Raw genomic sequence first — 17,748 nt, forward strand, 5'->3', positions numbered from 1 at the left:
TACAGCTTTCACAATGAGTAGCCAAATGGGTGTCTGCGTTACATATGTTTGGGATATAATTTGAAGAGAGGCCCCATTTCAGAAATACTCATACCACGGTAACGTTGCCAAGGAAACCTCGAGTGTGATTGGTAGGGGAGCCCTGTTACCATGGTAGTTGCAATAATCACCAAGTTACCATTTGTAATTATTTCCGAGGTTCCACGACATTTGCTCCTGCAACAATTGCTCCGATGAAAAATCTGCATGTTAGGCAAAAAGTGAAACCGAACCTCCACAACTAAATAAACCCGAATCCGTATCTTTTCATTATTCTGAACCAAAAAAATCTATTATAGTCCTAACTCTAACCCTATGCCCTCTGAGATATTAAGACGAGCAAATGTCGCAGGAGCATATGTCGTGTCACCATTTATGAAAATTTTATGAAGATATTTTCATCAACATATCGATGAGAAAAAGGGTAAATTGCCAATTCGTCTATTGCCAACTCATCACATGGTCTACCTTCATTTAGTCTAAATGTCATTCCGTCCATCAACATTTCTTCTAACAAACATTGGATCAAATCATCACTTTGTCTATTACCATTTTGTCACATAACCAGTTGGTCTAATACCCGTTTTATTTTCATTCATCTTGCCCAATTAACACTTAGTCTAATTAGACCAAATGGTATATGGACTAAATGGGGAAACCAATTGTTTCTTAGACAAAATGGTGAGTAGACGAAATGGCAATTAGATCATGTGGATATTGGACGAACTGGGGACGTTGCAGCCAAAGTTGCAATCAATCGCAACTCTAAAAACAATCAATCGCAACTCTAAAGATCATGCACAACTTGATTTTCAACCAATCAACAGCGCGCATTTGGGACTTGCGATTGATTTTTTGGCTTGCGTTTGAACGCAACTCTTTCTGCAGTGGACCCCTGATGGTAGACCAAATGATAGTAGATGAGTTGGCAATTGGACAAATTGGCATTAGACCAAATGAAATGAAACCAGAAAAAGCAGGTAAATAGCAAAGAACACAATATAAACTGTGCTTGTGCATCTTTGGCTCCCTATAATTTTGGCATGAAATTGGACCACAAATACATTTTAATCAGAGCTCAGAATAATGATCATTAAAGTATAAAAAAAATCTTCTGCCAATCATCAATCAAAATAAACAAACCATCACTCTTTTTAATTATATTTCCCAGTATCTTTTAATACCATCATCCGCCGTCTCATCCATTTTTCGCAAATGGAAAAAAAAATTATAAATCTTGACATGCTTGTCATTATAAACAATACATCTACCTGTACATAGTTATATGCAATGTTCCCACATCCCAGTGAAAGCAAACGTTTTACATGGTGGTACATGGTACAATCAACTCTTTCTTATTAGGCAATATTTTCATAAATATCAAACGATCCATTACTGTAATAAAACTTATCACATACATGTAACAGAGATATACCTAAGCATATACACAAGGAACTTAAAATGCCGTTCAGGAAAGACTTCTTAAAGTTTAGGAATAATCAGTGGTCCAATTTTTGCAAATTGGATCACATGGAAATGTACAGAACAAGATTGCGGAAAATGGAGTTTAAGGAAAGACTTATCAAGTATTATGGATGAATTATATTGAAGTACTAGCTACTGATAAAGAAATTGAAACTTAATATGATTTTGCTTTAAAAATGGGTAATGAACAGCATTTTCAATAGAAGTGTGTAAATATATTCAACAATTAAAGGACAAGTCCACCCCAAAAAAAAGTTGATTTGAATAAAAAGAGAAAAATCTAACGAGCATAACACTGAAAATTTCATCAAAATCGGATGTAAAATAAGAAAGTTATGACATTTAAAGTTTCGCTTGATTTCACAAAACAGTTATATGCACATCTTGGTCGGTATGCAAATGAGAATCATGACGTCACCCACTCACTATTTATTTGGTATTTCATTGAATGAAATATTATAATTTTCTCCTCATTGTCAAGTGAAACAACGATAAATTCCTCCCTGAACATGTGGAATAAGCATTGTTTAAATACACTATGGTTCATTCGAGTTGACCTATTGTCAAATCTGCTAAAAATGAAATATTGTATCATTCAAACAATAAAAAACAAAAGAAATAGTGAGTGAGGGACATCGACTGTTTCATTTGCATGTCACTGAGTTGTACATATAACTGTTTTGTGAAAAATAAGTGAAACTTTAAAATGTCATAACTTTCTTATTTTACATCTGATTTTGATGACATTTTCAGCATTATGCTAGTTCGATTTTTCTCTATTTATTCAAATCAATATTTTTCTGGGATGGACTTGACCTTTAAAAAAAAAAGAAAATCTTAGAGAGGAGCTTCTCGGAATGGTCAAATTAAAAAATTTTAACATTTCATTTCTGTAATTTGAATTTAAACAACCAGGAATTGAATTCTGAATTTTTCCCTGGATATTATTAGCAACCTAATTCACAATATCTACACATCTGTATACAATTAAAGTATTAAGTCTCTATGGTGATAAATTCAGTGCAAAAATATTACTGCTAGAATACAATATGTGATCTTTAACACAAAAGTGTATCCCTAAACAGGACATTTCACCTCTTCTGAATAAGTATCGACTAAAAAAATATACTTCATGCAAAATGACCGTTTATTTCTGTAAATCAATTACTTTCTCAATCCAAATGAAACATCAGGTTATTTTTTCACAGGCAATATTGTAAGAAATGATCGATCACATTGCCTCTCTTTTGTACTTCCTTTGACTTTGCAGCATGGCTTATATGAATTTGAACATTGAATTTTAGTTTTTTTGCTTGAAAATCGCTCATGTAATGCTAAGATACTACATAATTCTTTCCATAAATGGGGATGCACAAAATAGTGCTTTGGAGGGGGGACTCAACCCTACTATCCAAAAAGCATTGCTTATTATTCAAGGAAATACATCGTACAAATGATAACTTTGCAGATGGGCCAAATAAGATGGTAAAGTGATTTAAATAAATTAATGAGTTGTGTGTACATATTTGATACAATGTATATTTTTGATAAACAAGTAGGATTTCACAGTGAGCAAGCCTTTGTGGGACTTGCAGACAAGAAAACAGGTTTGAGGCACCACTCACCAAAGTGGCTCATGTGTCCAAAATTTCTAAACTGTAAATATAGCTTGATTTTCATAGTGTTTTCTGCAGTTTAAAATATGATCCGCTGACTTTAACACGTATTCAGTGTCAAGTTATATGGATGTTTAATTGAAGGTTTTGCTCCACCTCTTTCCAGGCTTATTCACTGCATTTTACATTCATCTTGCCTTTGTTACTATTAAAGAGATGCACAGGTTTATCTATTGAAATATTGAATTATTGTATAATTCAAACAATAAGATGGGTGGTACATGTATCCTGATGAGGAAAACAAATTTTACTAGTTATAAAGAATTTTAATCCACAGTTCTAAGGAATGCTTGCTTTCATCATACGTATTCAATATTCATGACACAAATAACTGACTCGATGAAAATCATTGTATGTACTCACATTGGGTGATTTCAAGTCCGGTGTTCATGTTGGAAGCATAATTTGGATTGCTTCCCCTAGCTCCAAAACCTATTCTAAGTTTATTAAACTGATCCAGATCACATTATTGACATCTCATCAACTAGTGAGTGACTTTTCAGGACCATCTTCATTTTATACTTATATCTTCATTTGTATACTCGTGTAAAAATTGACCTAACACCAACACCAAGAGGGTCAACACTGAACTTGAAATCACCCATTGTCCTTTCCTTCTCATTTCATAACAAATCATTTTTGGAAAACGCAAGACTACACAAGTTTGTAGTTTAAATGAGCTGGAAACTGGCACTCCATAAGAACTAAGAATGGTTTAACCTATCAAGAAAAAAAATGATTTAAAAAAAAATTGAAGTTCTTTTGCTACCTGCAGCATACAATGAAATAAAGGTATTTAATTTGTACATATTGTGAAAGATATATTGGGTTTTTAAATTCAAACTCTTTCCTTATTGCAGATCTGTCTTTAAGTACAAAATGTTATTGAATACAATAGATTTGGTCTTTACAATAAAATCATACACAGATACAAAAATATCAATTAAATTTGACTAGGCTAATTTCTCGATAAACAGCCCATGATTGGGCGGTGTGTCATTAAAAATCTGTACATTATCATTATTGATGTACACCCCTTGTAAAATGAACACTGTAAGTTAATAAATACAATTCATTAAATGGGAATATACAGTGACTCCTAAAGCTTTTTAATAACGTCCATATATAAATTCATTTCATATAATCCCTATCAAATTATCTGCTTACGAGTAAAATGTGATGTTGTGATAAATGCAAAAGTCAGGAATCGTTTTGAAAGTTTCAGTAGCATGCAATAAGTCATATTGTTACTCACTATTCAGAATGTATAGATCTGCCTCGTATGTATTATAAGAGCATTATATATTATGTAAATTGCAGTCAGTCCATGATCTTTGTTAACAATAAGTTCTTTCATTCATTGAATTATCAGTCTGCTTATTTGTGGAGAAAGCCCATTGTTCTTCTTTGCAAAACAGAGAACAATTTTTTTTTTCAATTTGATATATTCTGACCATTCTACAAACTAATTAAGACTACAGTTCCCATGTATCATCATCACTTGAGATTAATCAAATCGATTACAAACTATTTGTGAGCTCATTTCTTGTTCTTGACATAGAACACATGCAGCTACCGATGAAGGCCATAAAATCTCTCCGTGTTATATTCATTACTATTAACTGAAAAAAAAGCAGGGAAATATTAATTACTAACGCCTCCCAGGGCTGTCTAAGCTATAGCTATAAGTAAGTAAACAATATAGGGAATTTAGGGATGCAGAGGGAAATAATACATACTATAAAATAGAAAACAAATATTCAGAACCTGTGTAAAGTTATTCATACATGTACTTAAAACATAAAATGAAATAAATCTGTGAATATAATACCCTTTGAACGTGAGTAACTAAAGAATTACAAAAATAGAATTGAGAATATATGCTTAAAAGAACTTATAATGCAAAAAAAAAACAATATGTCACATGATTTACATCAGATATATTTTCCACTGAATGGAATTTCTTGAAGACATTGCAGAAAAAAAAGAAATGCAATGCATTGTGGGGAGAATAAATCCCATTCACGCTGCTTTAAACATAAAATATGATGAAATAAATCTCTGTTGAAAGACATTTTCATATAAACATAATAAGATTATTAGTGGAAGCAATCAAAACATAACTGTTCTGTCATTCACAAAAACAATATGCAGAAAAAAAATGTATAAAATTATTACTGTTAAAAGAGCTGAAATTATTACTCCTTGAGAAATTAACTATTTTCAGGTTAAATTCATTACCACATTGTTGATAAACTCTAAATGCACATGATTAGCAGAAATTGTCAGTGAAGCATAGATTGTTGATAAGCGTGTAGTTGGCTTATTTCCTGACCAATGGACTCACTTTCTGAAACACTATAGCCGTGTTCACATCTGTCTGAACTGGGCCGTGTCTTACAAAGAGTTGGAACAGATCCGTTCAACCGTAACTATGGAAAGCCAGCAACATCATCATCTAAAATGCATGTTTGTTCAAAATGTTTTCTAGATATGATGTATATTCACACATTCATTGTTTCTTGACAATTCAGTATGCTCCTCTTTTTTTACAAAGACATTATACAAATAGCCTGTAGGAAAAATTATGACGACGATGGATTTCCATATAGTTGAGGCTGATTGGATCAGTCGCAAGACAGGGCCCAGTTCAAGTAAATGGTCATACTTTACAATTACTGATCCGGGAAGGTGGTTAATCAATATTTGTGATCTGACAAGATGTCCATCCTGCCAAATTTCCTTGATTTTGACTATTTGAGCACACAGGTGTCTCACTGTTATTATGATGGTAACTTAAAAACAAAAAGACCATTGGATTAAACGTCTGACAAGCTGTTTCATGAACCACTCTCCAGGTTGGCAGATGTTGTCCAAGGGATGTTCGCAAGGTCTTTCTTTCGTTGACAGTTAGGCGTGTCATTCCCTCTCAGGACCATGCTATGATCTATGTGAGACCTGGTAGCCAGATGTCACCTAAGGGATGTTCGCAAGGTCTTTCTTTTGTTGACAGTTAGCCGTTCCATTCGCTCTCGGGACCATGCTATGATCTATGTGGGACCTGGTAACCAGAGGCCGCCTAAGGGATGTTCGCAAGGCCTTTCTTACTTTGACAGTTAGGCGTTTCATTCGCTCACAGGACCATGCGTGGTGATCAGATCTCACACTTCATCAACAATATCCATCATTGCAAATAACAATCATGAACGGACAGATCGGAATGCTTTGTGTAAGTTAAGCCATCAAAAGCCAATCCATGATTTCATGAAAAGCTGCTGTAAATTGGTCTCCTCAACATACATTCAATAACCATACGAAAGCCTCGACGATTGCAATGGATGCATTATCATACATTTACTTTTGTGCACACTTAAAAATCCTGTCTTGCAGTTAAATGGGCAATGCCATCTTTTTGTCCTACCTCAGCTGTACTTCATGTGAGTTGTCTGGTTCGAGGAAGATCTGGAATTATCCATCAAAGACACTTCCATGCAAAAGAATAATGTTACAAAATGATGCTCAAACATTTCTGAAATGGTTTGGGCTTACTCGGTAACACACGAAGTCGCAAAGCTGTTAATGCCACTTTGCAAACATGATACACATGGTGATAACATTTCCAAATAACTCTTGCATATCTCATCACGCGTTTGATGACATATCTGTGAGCAACTTGATTTATATTTTAAAAAGATGACTTTAACACACGTATTCTGGTATAGAGAGAGAGACAGAAGCCAAGCAAATGTTGCTGTAGTCCAATGCCCAAGTTTGGCCAGACTCTTAGTTGCAGTCCCACCCGTTTTCTGTGCAGTTCTCTAAAACAATGTCTATGGGGTTATAGCTCATGACCGAAAGATATTGTCAAACTCTAATAAGACAAACTCCATGACTTGGTTCTGATAGACGGTAGCCATGGTCATGTTCATACTCTCTCTCTCGGGCCACATCAGGGTCGGGCCGAAGACCGTCGCTAAATTCTTGGCCGGCATACGGTTGTGCTGGACGTTATCCATCACCCTGGGGAAAAGATTGAAAAGAACAATGTTTTTATTTTACAATCGCTATTTATACCAGGGTACTTACATATTTGGAGACAAATTTCTCATTAAATTTGATATGGCTGCATTTTTTTTTGACAATTTCAGCTCTCCTTTTCATTTTGGTTGTTTGTTATTTGATTCTCCATTTCAATACATTTTAATTTTCTAAGTATGAAATATGGTCTCTATAAAGATCTAGTGAAGACAAATTGAAGCAATATAGCACATATTCATCACCAAGAATTTTAGCATAAGATGTCTTGAAATTGTGAGGTACTTTTGCATATTTAATTACTTAATAATAATTTTTTAAAAGCCCACTACAATACCTTTTTAATGATATTTGAAAAAGGGCAGAGAAAAAGATATTTAAAGAAGGTCTAAAGAGAAGAATCCATGCAAGACATTTTCCAAAAAATAAAAACTGAAAAGGTTCATCTGGTAGGTGTGACAAAATGAAAAACTCTCATCTCCTGATCATGAAGATTTACTTTGAGTATTAAAAAAGATGTATATATAATCTAGCCGTGATAATTTATCTTGATTTAAAAAAAAAAAAAAAGAACACAAGCCCATATTCAGAAGCCAGTTTAACTCTCAATTCATCTCTGTGCTACAGTTAGGGAAACCAGAACTGTCAAATTTGTGTTGATATTATGTTTTATATGTGTACAGGGCTCTTCCCCCGTGGTTATATCATGAAGAAAACTGTTTTTTATTCCCAGACATTATGAATGAAGTACAGTGTAAGCACAATACAGTATCATGTGATAACAAACTGAACCAGTGCTGTTGGAAATTGTGTCACAATTGGCTTTCCATAGTAAAACAATTACTTTAGACCAGGGGTCCGTTTCATAAAACTTGTTATAATGACAAATTTACATTAACAGTGAAAAGCTACTTTTTTAAATCCTTAAATCTGACTGGTTAACGGTAAATTTGTAATAGAAATCTTGCATTCGTTATTATATCAAGTCTTTATGAAACGGGATGATGCATCATTAAGCTCAGTAATTGGTCATAGGGCTTATTTTAGTGAACGATCATATAAAATAATCCATGCATTAAACAGAGCAATCAGTTCCAAGATCAAACACAAAGGTTTATCCAACAGGGCCTCGTAACACAAAGGTAAGCGATTAATCGCTAAATGAAATGGCCTATCAAGATCATCGTTGGATGCGCACATTGCTCTGTGGACTGATTAGGAATCAATCAGAATTGTTCTTTCAAATTAGAGATTAATCACTAACATTTGTGATACAGGGCCTACAGTACAGAATACAGGACATAGGATTGATCCTGGCTTACCTTTTGAGATGTGAGAAGAGTGCGAAGATAGTATCTTGATTTACGCGAGGCATCTCACCAAACAGAGCTCGGAATGCTAGGATCTTCTGATCTGGATTAGGTATTTGAGCTGTTAAAACAAATTGATCATAAAAGAAGATAGTTAGGCCACCTTTTTTCATTTCCATTTAATGTCTACTGTTGAAGAAAAAAAAAGGAAAAATAATCAGACAAATTTTGTACCATCTAGGGCTAGGTTTTCCATTCTGATTTATGTTTGGCTTAATAGGCACTACATGTATTTCCATCACAGTAATTGCAAGCAGAACAAAATGAAATAGGCTCAAGGTCCTGTTGTATATTGGTCACGGTAAATTACCAATTGCCAACTCATCCACTCATCACATGGTCTACCTTCATTTAGTCTAATGCCATTCCGTCCATCAACATTTCGTCTAACAACCATTATTCCATCATCATTTCGTATATTCACCAGTTTGTCTATGACCATCTCGTCTCATAACCCCTTGGTCTAATATCCATTTTATTTTCATTCATTTTGCCTGATTAACACTTAGTCCACTAAAAACAAATGGTATATGGACTAAATGGCTATTGGACCAGCTGGTTATTAGATGAAATGCCAATTAGACCATGTGGATAGTGGATGAACTGATGGTAGACCAAATGATAGTACACAACTTGGTAATTGGACAAACTGGCAATAGACTATGGTAATAATCATAATAACATGGTCCAGCAGCCAACTGAAACCAAGATCACCACTGATTGGCCATCTTAGCATCAAAGTTGAGAGAAGTGGAGTTTCATGGCCCAGTGGATTAGTCTCCGGACTTTGAAACCGAGGGTTGTTGGTTTAAATCCCAGCCATAGCATAATATCCTTCAGCAAGAAATTGATCCGCATTGTGCTGCACTCGACCCAGGTGAGGTAGATGGGTACCTGGCAGCATTTATTGTGGTGCCCTTAAAGAATTCTGAATAGAGGTGTTAGGTTGATCGGATCAATCGTTACTCTTTGTAACACGGGGTCCAGGGCCCCCGTCTTACAAAGAGTAACAATTGATCTAATCAATCGTAACTCTATGGAAATCCATCAGTGCCATAATTTCTTCTACAGGAAATTTGCAAAATGTCCTTTGTAGACAAAGGAGAACACACCGAACTGTCAAGAAATCAATGAATTTATGGATATACATTCATATCTAGGAAATATTTTGAGCAAACATGCATTTTATATGTTGACTTTGCTGGCTTTCCATAGTTGCGATTGATCGGATCAATCGCAAGTCTTTGTAAGACGGTGTAAGAAGGTGTAATTCGTGTTTCCATTATCGGTTCAAAAAGTTGAGACATGACTTACTTATTGATGCTAAAAACTTGTCAAATGTACTAAAGGTGAACAGAGGCTCGGGGAGTTCCCTGAAGTACAGCTTGAGGGCGCCAGTTATAACATGAATGTCATCTTTCCATGGCGATGAGTCTAAATCTACTGGTTTCTCTGTTGGTCAAAAACAGGAAAATGTGTCACTTGAATAAATATTATTTCCAGGTAGGTCAGAGAACTTTGGTCTTTGTACATAAAGTAAAGGAAATATGGTAAACCTATTTACTGATGTTTAAAAAGAAATCATGTATAGGGTCATTCCATCTGGATTCACCCAGTGGTTGCACCCGACCGTCTCAGAATTTGTTGTAATTTGGTACATATAAAATTCACCATGGCCCCGTACAAAACAAAAAAATAAGTCCAATTGGTCCGTCGGTTCTCGCGCTACGGCCCGCCCTTTTCTCCTTGTTTCGACAAAAATGGGCGTGACCTTCAACTTTCAATGGCCACTGCGTCGTAATGTGTCGACCAATTTTCATGAAACAGGTACCATTTATTAGGAAATTCAGAGAGGAATCCAAAACATGCATCAAATAATGTATTGGAGCGATTTATAAGGTCATGACCTTTGACCTTTACTTTGACCTTGAGTTTGACCCCCGGACAAATAATTTTTTAACTTGATTTTCGTGTATGTTAATAATTTGTATGATATTGACAAAATATGTTAAAACCAATGATGATATTTTATGTCTTCACCTTTTAAAACTCTTCCAAAGATACCATGAAATTTCACTCTAGTCCCACATACTAATATTCATGTTAGTAAAAGTGTTTACCAGTTACATGATTTCTTCCAATCTTAACTTACAGTATGCATGCACATGAAAAGAAATTAAGCTCATCAGTTCACAAATGAAACATTAAACATTTATGCTCATGAATAGGTATCTGTTTAGGCATTTTGATGTTCAACAATATATATCATATATATATATATATTCTTGTTAGTAAAGTGTTCACTTTTATCATCAAATTGTTGAGTATATGCCTATTTACTAACAAGAATATATACCTGGTATATATATATGTACATATATGACATATATTGCTGAACATCAAATTGCCTAAACAGATACCTATTCATGAGCATAAATGTTTAATGTTTCATTTGTGAACTGATGAGCTTAATTTCTTTTCATGTGCATGCATACTGTAACTTAAGATTGGAAGAAATCATGTAAATGGTTAACACTTTACTAACATGAATATCAGTATGTAGGACTAGAGTGAAATTTCATGGTATCTTTGGAAGAGTTTTAAAAGGTGAAGAAATAAAATATCATCATTGATTTTAACATATTTTGTCAATATCATACTAATAATTAACATACATGAAAATCAAGTTAAAAAATTATTTGTCCGGGGGTCAAACTCAAGGTCAAAGTAAAGGTCAAAGGTCATGACCTTATAAATTGCTCCAATACATTATTTGATGCATGTTTTGGATTCCTCTCTGAATTTCCTAATAAATGGTACCTGTTTCATGAAAATCGGTCAACACGTTACGACGCAGTGGCCATTGAAAGTTGAGGGTCACGCCCATTTTTGTCAAAACAAGGAGAAAAGGGCGGGCCGTAGCGCGAGAACCGACGGACCAATTGGACTAATTTTTTTTGTTTTGTGCGTGGGCCATGGTGAATTTTATGTGTACCAATTTACAACGAATTCCGAGAGGGTCGGGTGCAAAATTGCACATTCATTGGGTGAATTGGCATGGAATGACCCTATATTCTCTTACACACTGTATTTCATTGTATATCATTGCAACAGAGAAAGAAATGCAAATATCAGAAACATTGTTTCCTGCAATTTTTTCAGTCTGCAGCTTATAAACACCTTCTTGAAACATGCTCAATAAAAGTAAGAAAGTTCATGATGACGTCACAAAGACATCCAATCCAAAGGTCATTTGATATAGCGCCTTTTTCATTCAGTTACAAAGCGCTGCGCACAAACTACTCCATGCTTAGGCCACTAAAACAATAACTAATCCATGTGGTTGATGAATGCTCTCCCTCATGCAAGCAAAAAGATTGGGAAACGAAACATACTATGCAAATGTCACTTCAATTTCACTTCAGGGACAGTGGACTGTGGTTGACAAGGGGCCAGTTTCAGAAAGAATTACAAGTATTGTAACTGGATCATTATACCTACTACCATGGCAACAGGGCTCAGCAGCCAATTACAATCAAGGTTACCATGGTAACGTCTCATCCAATCAATGCCAAGGATATCATCGAAGTTGCCAGGGACCTAGTCGAGGCCAGAAGTTCGAATCACAAGGCCGCTGGAGAAAACCTTCTCCCATACGATTTGTAGACATGACTCAGGCCAAGGTCGGCAAAATGTGACCTTGAGACCTGCCTTGACTACATCCATGGTAATTACTACTTAATACTTGATTTGACAGCCCCATAGGCTCAATACACCAACCTAGAAATGCTCATTCCTACAAAGTTTTTTTCTTCATTGAACAAAATCAGCTTACTTGCACAAATGGCAACTTTGGGAAATTTTGCTAATTTCCATAAATCCAAAATGGCAGCCAGACGATTCTTGAAAACCTAACTTTTGAACACCTTGCCCGAGAATGACGAGGTATACCTCTTTTCAGGGGTTTGGGGGTGTAGAATCCATTTCTATTATCTTTTTCGCCATATAAGGTTATCTTTAGGTCAAATACAAGATGACAGACATACGCAATCATGAAAACTTGAATTTGAGCCCTTGCTCCAGGATGAGTAATGAGAGTTACCTTTACAAAACAACCACATTACAAGCAAATCAGACTGACAGCATACCTCGTTTTTTACAAAATCTTGGTTGAAAATAAGAGATTTACTTACCTTGATCAACTTGGAATCTTAATTTCTGTATGAGAGACAGGTTCCCACTGACCCTGTATATCCCATCACACTCCAGTCCTCTCCTGTCGATATACTTGATGCATTGGTTGACAAAGTTCGGTACAGGTGTTCTCTCCTTCTCACACAGCTTCCTGATGTCCTTCCCAAAGACATTCTCCTCTGAGGGTGAAAGGCAAAAAATAAAATATCTTTGTTAGATCACTGAAAATGTTCATCAGAGCCCCGTCTTACAAAGATTTACGATTGATCCGATCTGTGTTCATGCCATACTGCGTGCTGCCAGTGGTAACCTTTGCTTTGGCTTCGCACAGTAGCCGTGCACATTAACTGAAAATTGATGTTGTGTATCCTTCGCGATTAAACCCATATAATTCTTGGGTCAAACTGCGCACTATGATCACACTGGCTATAGGCCTGGAGTGAGGGAGAAACAGCGTTGGAGAGAGGGTCCACTAAACATCCATTCTACAGTTACAGTGATTTATGTTTGTATTTTGAATCAGGACTGAACTCATCATTCTGGCTTACAAGGTCACATAAACGCAGCCACATAGCTTTGACCAGTCTGGGGTCAGTGTCATTGGAGTTACCGCAGCTTGATCCTTCAAAGTAAAATGAAAAGTTGACAAACCTTGTAAGATGCCCTTTCGTCTCAGGTCATCCTTATCGGGTCTGGAGTTGAAGAAAATCTTGAGTTTGCCTCTGATTTTGCTGTTGTTCTTCTTCATGGCATGGACATCATTACTAGGTGGGGACACTACAAAATAGAAAAGTCAGGACATTGATTTTTTTTTTTTTCATTTGTTTCACATTCCACCAAAAAGGGTCGTGTGGTCCAGTGGTTAGAGCATTGGACTCATAATCGCAAGGTTGTGAGTTCGAATCCCAACTCTGCCACTGTCGCCACTTTGATAAAAAGGCCCGAGATTGATTTCTGTCGTCTGTAACGTCAGCCACTATGACTGATTAACCTAGACGTAAAATATTTCCTAGGTAATTGGTTATACAGCTTGGCATTTACCAGCAGAATGCTGTCCTGCCAAGTTCCTACGGGAGTTACCATAAACAGAAACAGAAATACATACATTTTGAAAAAATAAGAACATAATGAGAATAATTACTTTCACTGTTTAACAAAATAATTGAATTGAATGACGTGAAATATAAGGAACCTAATAAAAATCATAGGTTCCCAGAGAAAAAATAATCAACTCCTAACGCAATGAAGAATGATGAATCAAAATGAAATATAAATCATAGAGGTCTACATGAAAATATAAAAGTCAGGACATGAAGCTCATTAATATATTAAAATAGCCAATATGCATGAGTGCGATGATACGAGATTTCGCATGAGGTGAAAGATGATCTATTCAACAAGACGTAGCAGAGTTGAATAGAGTGTCTCTTTCTTTCATCAAATACAAAATGTCATGCCATTGCACAAGTAAGAATATTCGCTATTTTTGTTGTACGTCTCAGAAGTTAACTAAAAATCACGAATGATGCACATTCAGCCTCCCATTTGCTTGCGTACAACCAACTAAATAGGCATTGTACAAAAGATTATCATTAATTCATTATTTATGAAGTACCCTACCTGTAAACCCTAACACCCAAGAAAGTAGAAAGTGGAAAATAGAGGCTGAAAATATGGACATTGCAGAATTTCCCATATATTAGCAAAAAAAGGTGTTTTTTTTTTCAAAAAAAGAAACACAGTTGCTAAGTGGCATTGTCTTTAACCACGAATCGGGACAGTAAGCAAATATGAAGTAGCCCTACACAAAGTTAAAATGGTCTGCCAAGGACCAATAGTAATATCACACAATTATTGCATTAATATCAATATAAACATACAGAATATACATAAAAATCTCTATGATAGACTAATGATCAAAGATGAATAAAAGAATTCAATTGTTGAACTTACAGCCAGGACTGGGTGTCAGAGGTGAAAGGTTATCATCATTATCATCAGGACTGGTTAATGTCCCTGTTCGACCCTGTTCATACACAAAAAGAATGAAACATACCAAATGGTCAAATCTGGTTCCTTGCAATACACACAATGGGTGACATTATACAGTGCGTATAAAAAAGTTTACACTCAGAAATAATCCTGTAAAATTATATATTTGTAATATCCTGAAGCTTTTTCCACATTTACACATTGGTACATACATGTATCTCTTTAAGCAAATGACTCTAACTGTCAAAAAATCTTTCCACTTGAATGAGCACCACTTACTTTTGAAAAGTTCATGAAAAATGATTTGCACAGAACTTGAAAATAGTTATATGAATGAAAGTAGGCATTAATCATGAAGAACAAATTAATTTTGGCAAGAAAGATTGATTTGAAAATATCTCTTACCTTAAACTTAAACTTTACCTTTAACTTTTTTCCTTGCCCAAAACACCATTTAGAGAGCCACTGCCACCCCCCCCCCCTTCCCACACCAAGGCCATCATGATGATATCTGCTTTACACGGAGCTGTGATTCACATGTAATGGGTTTGGCTTGATTTTCCTTTTGTTTATCATTGTAAAGCTTGGGAAAAGTGTGTAGAAATAAGTATTAATTAAATATGAAATGTAAACCCACCACCTTAAAGGAATTGTCATAAAATCCCTGTGTGAACCAACCACCCCCCCCCCAAAAAAAAAAGCATGAAACTGTCGCCAGTCAGTATTTGCCAGGTAATGATGTCCAAGATAAAGAAAGGGGCAATTCCAGAAAATATGTATATCCGACCCCCTATATGTGGGACCTTCATGAAACTTTGTGTCTCTGATTTCTTGTTCTCATGACAGTCTGTAATGTTCCAAAAGGACCATGACTTGGTCAGTTTTTTAAGTGATGTAAGACTTGAGAAAAATGGGGCTCGGACAAACAAAAAGGTTGATCATTTCATGGAATTGCCGAAAGGTTATTTGACTTACTGCTACTGCTCCTTTGATGGCTTCATACCACGACTGGCTTGTTGTCTCATCTTCACCTTGCACTAGGTATATACCTTGATCAGTAGACAACTATAAGAAGAGAAGATGGCACGAACAAGAAGGAATTAAATTGAAAGTTGATTAATCTGTAAACGAAGTAAGGTTCATTAATTCAAAAATGATATAGGTTTGTTATTCCAAGGTTCCATAGTTCAAAAATGAAATAAGGTTCTTATTTTTCACTTGTTATTTTGGGACGTATTAATGATTGTTATTTCATTTTTGAACTGTCATACCTTCAGAATGCTGAAACCTTTTTCATTGTTGGATTTATTTAATAATCCTTCAAAATAACCAATCCTATAATCTTTTGGATTAATTAACTTCAGAATAATGTCATAAAAGTTAACTATCGGCCCATCAGACATCTTTGTTTATGCAAATTAGATGATTGGGAATAATGCAAGAGTTCAAATTTCTGGAATAATAGATGTTATCCGATATCTTACCTCAAAGATTAGTTTCTTTCCTGGCGTTCTGCTTCTTGTCCAGCCAACCTCTGTTCTCCATAAGTTCAGACTTACTTCAGGGTTGCTTGCATCCCGCTGTTATAAATGAGAAAGATTGATGATAATAATTGTACATTTATATTGCGCAATTTCTATATGTTTATACTCAAAAGCACATTACAAAAATGTTATCATTATTATTAATCTGGCTAAAATCGTGCTGTCGACAGGTACACTGGCATATGAGGAATTTCTTCCTACCGGGTACTTGTTCATCTCACCTGGATTGAGTGCAGCACAATATGGGTATATTTCTTGCTAAAGGAAAACACGCCATGGCTGGGAATTAAACCCACGTCCCTCAGAATGAAAGTCGAGAGTCATAACCACTAGACCACAACACCCCTATAGGCATAAACTAGTGTTACAAAGGTCAATTTTTTTTTTATAGTGAAATTTGATATACGTTGTTTTTAAGATTGTCCAAAAAGATTAATACAAAAATGCTAGGAAGAAAAAAAAATTCATGCAGATTCTGTCAAGCTATCTGGGTTTGAAAAATCATCATTTGAACCTTCTGAAGTGAGTAATACAACACATGTTGGTGCATGGGATGAAATTAGATGGTGTTTCTGGTCACTTTGTAATTATTTTTTTAAAGCACTAAACAATCATTTTTGCTGCCGCCAACATGAAAGCGGTGCCCAGTCTTGCCTCTGCTATGCAGGCGAGACAAAAATTACCTCAAAGTTCTTGTGATCTTTGTAGTATTTGAGTTGTGAACCTGCCAGGACTGCGTACCCAGGCCGACTTTTCTTCTGGCGCCCTCTATCTTTCATCAGCATCATCGTCAGCATGCCTTCTTTCTCTCTCACCTCCATATCGTAGGGACTCGGGTTGCCGTAAACGCTTATCCTCTGCAAGAATTTAGCAAAATGCGAGTATTAGCCAAGTCACTTTGCACGAACATTATAAAAAAACACACACAAATATCTATTCATTTATGAAATGAATACATGTACATGTGTTAATCTGGGAGCATGCAAAAAATGCTTGTAATTTGTTTTTAAAAAAAACATACATGAATGAATGATTGTAAAACAGGGTGGCATTTCTTCTAAATTGTAAAAAAGAAGAAAAAAACACATACATGTATGGATAATTGATGATTGTACTGTCAAACAAGATAGTATTTAATGACTACATGTATGTATAAGAACCACTTTATAGATTTCATGATGTTGGTTTAAAGGACAAGTCCACCCCTACAGAAAGTTTATTTGAATAAAAAGAAAAAAATCCAAAAAGCATAACACTGAAAATTTCATCGAAATCAGATGTAAAATAAGAACGTTGGAACATTTTAGAGGTTTTGCTCATTTCTTTATTGATTCAAATCGATCCTTTTTTCTTTAAATTATAAAAAAATAATGCTAAATTTACAAATGATGTAAAATCAATGAAATGGTGTAC

General features: G+C 35.3%; 1 protein-coding gene across 3 annotated transcripts in view; it reads right to left on the reverse strand.

The window, feature by feature from the left end:
- Nucleotides 1-1,190: 1,190 nt before the first annotated feature.
- Nucleotides 1,191-17,748, reverse strand: part of LOC129275016 (rho GTPase-activating protein 27-like) — a 30,919-nt gene continuing 14,361 nt past the window's right edge. For all 3 annotated transcript variants that reach the window (XM_064108702.1, XM_054911784.2, XM_064108701.1), the window contains 9 exons: nucleotides 17,019-17,192; nucleotides 16,276-16,371; nucleotides 15,767-15,856; nucleotides 14,753-14,825; nucleotides 13,451-13,576; nucleotides 12,799-12,978; nucleotides 9,920-10,057; nucleotides 8,558-8,666; nucleotides 1,191-7,220 (listed from right to left, as the gene is read on the reverse strand). In XM_064108702.1, the coding sequence (XP_063964772.1) occupies nucleotides 7,046-7,220; nucleotides 8,558-8,666; nucleotides 9,920-10,057; nucleotides 12,799-12,978; nucleotides 13,451-13,576; nucleotides 14,753-14,825; nucleotides 15,767-15,856; nucleotides 16,276-16,371; nucleotides 17,019-17,192 (1,161 nt within the window). In that variant the 3' untranslated portion in view covers nucleotides 1,191-7,045. The remainder of the gene's footprint in view (nucleotides 7,221-8,557; nucleotides 8,667-9,919; nucleotides 10,058-12,798; nucleotides 12,979-13,450; nucleotides 13,577-14,752; nucleotides 14,826-15,766; nucleotides 15,857-16,275; nucleotides 16,372-17,018; nucleotides 17,193-17,748) is intronic.

Source organism: Lytechinus pictus, chromosome 13 (genome assembly GCF_037042905.1).
Source record: "Lytechinus pictus isolate F3 Inbred chromosome 13, Lp3.0, whole genome shotgun sequence".
NCBI lineage: Eukaryota > Metazoa > Echinodermata > Echinoidea > Temnopleuroida > Toxopneustidae > Lytechinus > Lytechinus pictus.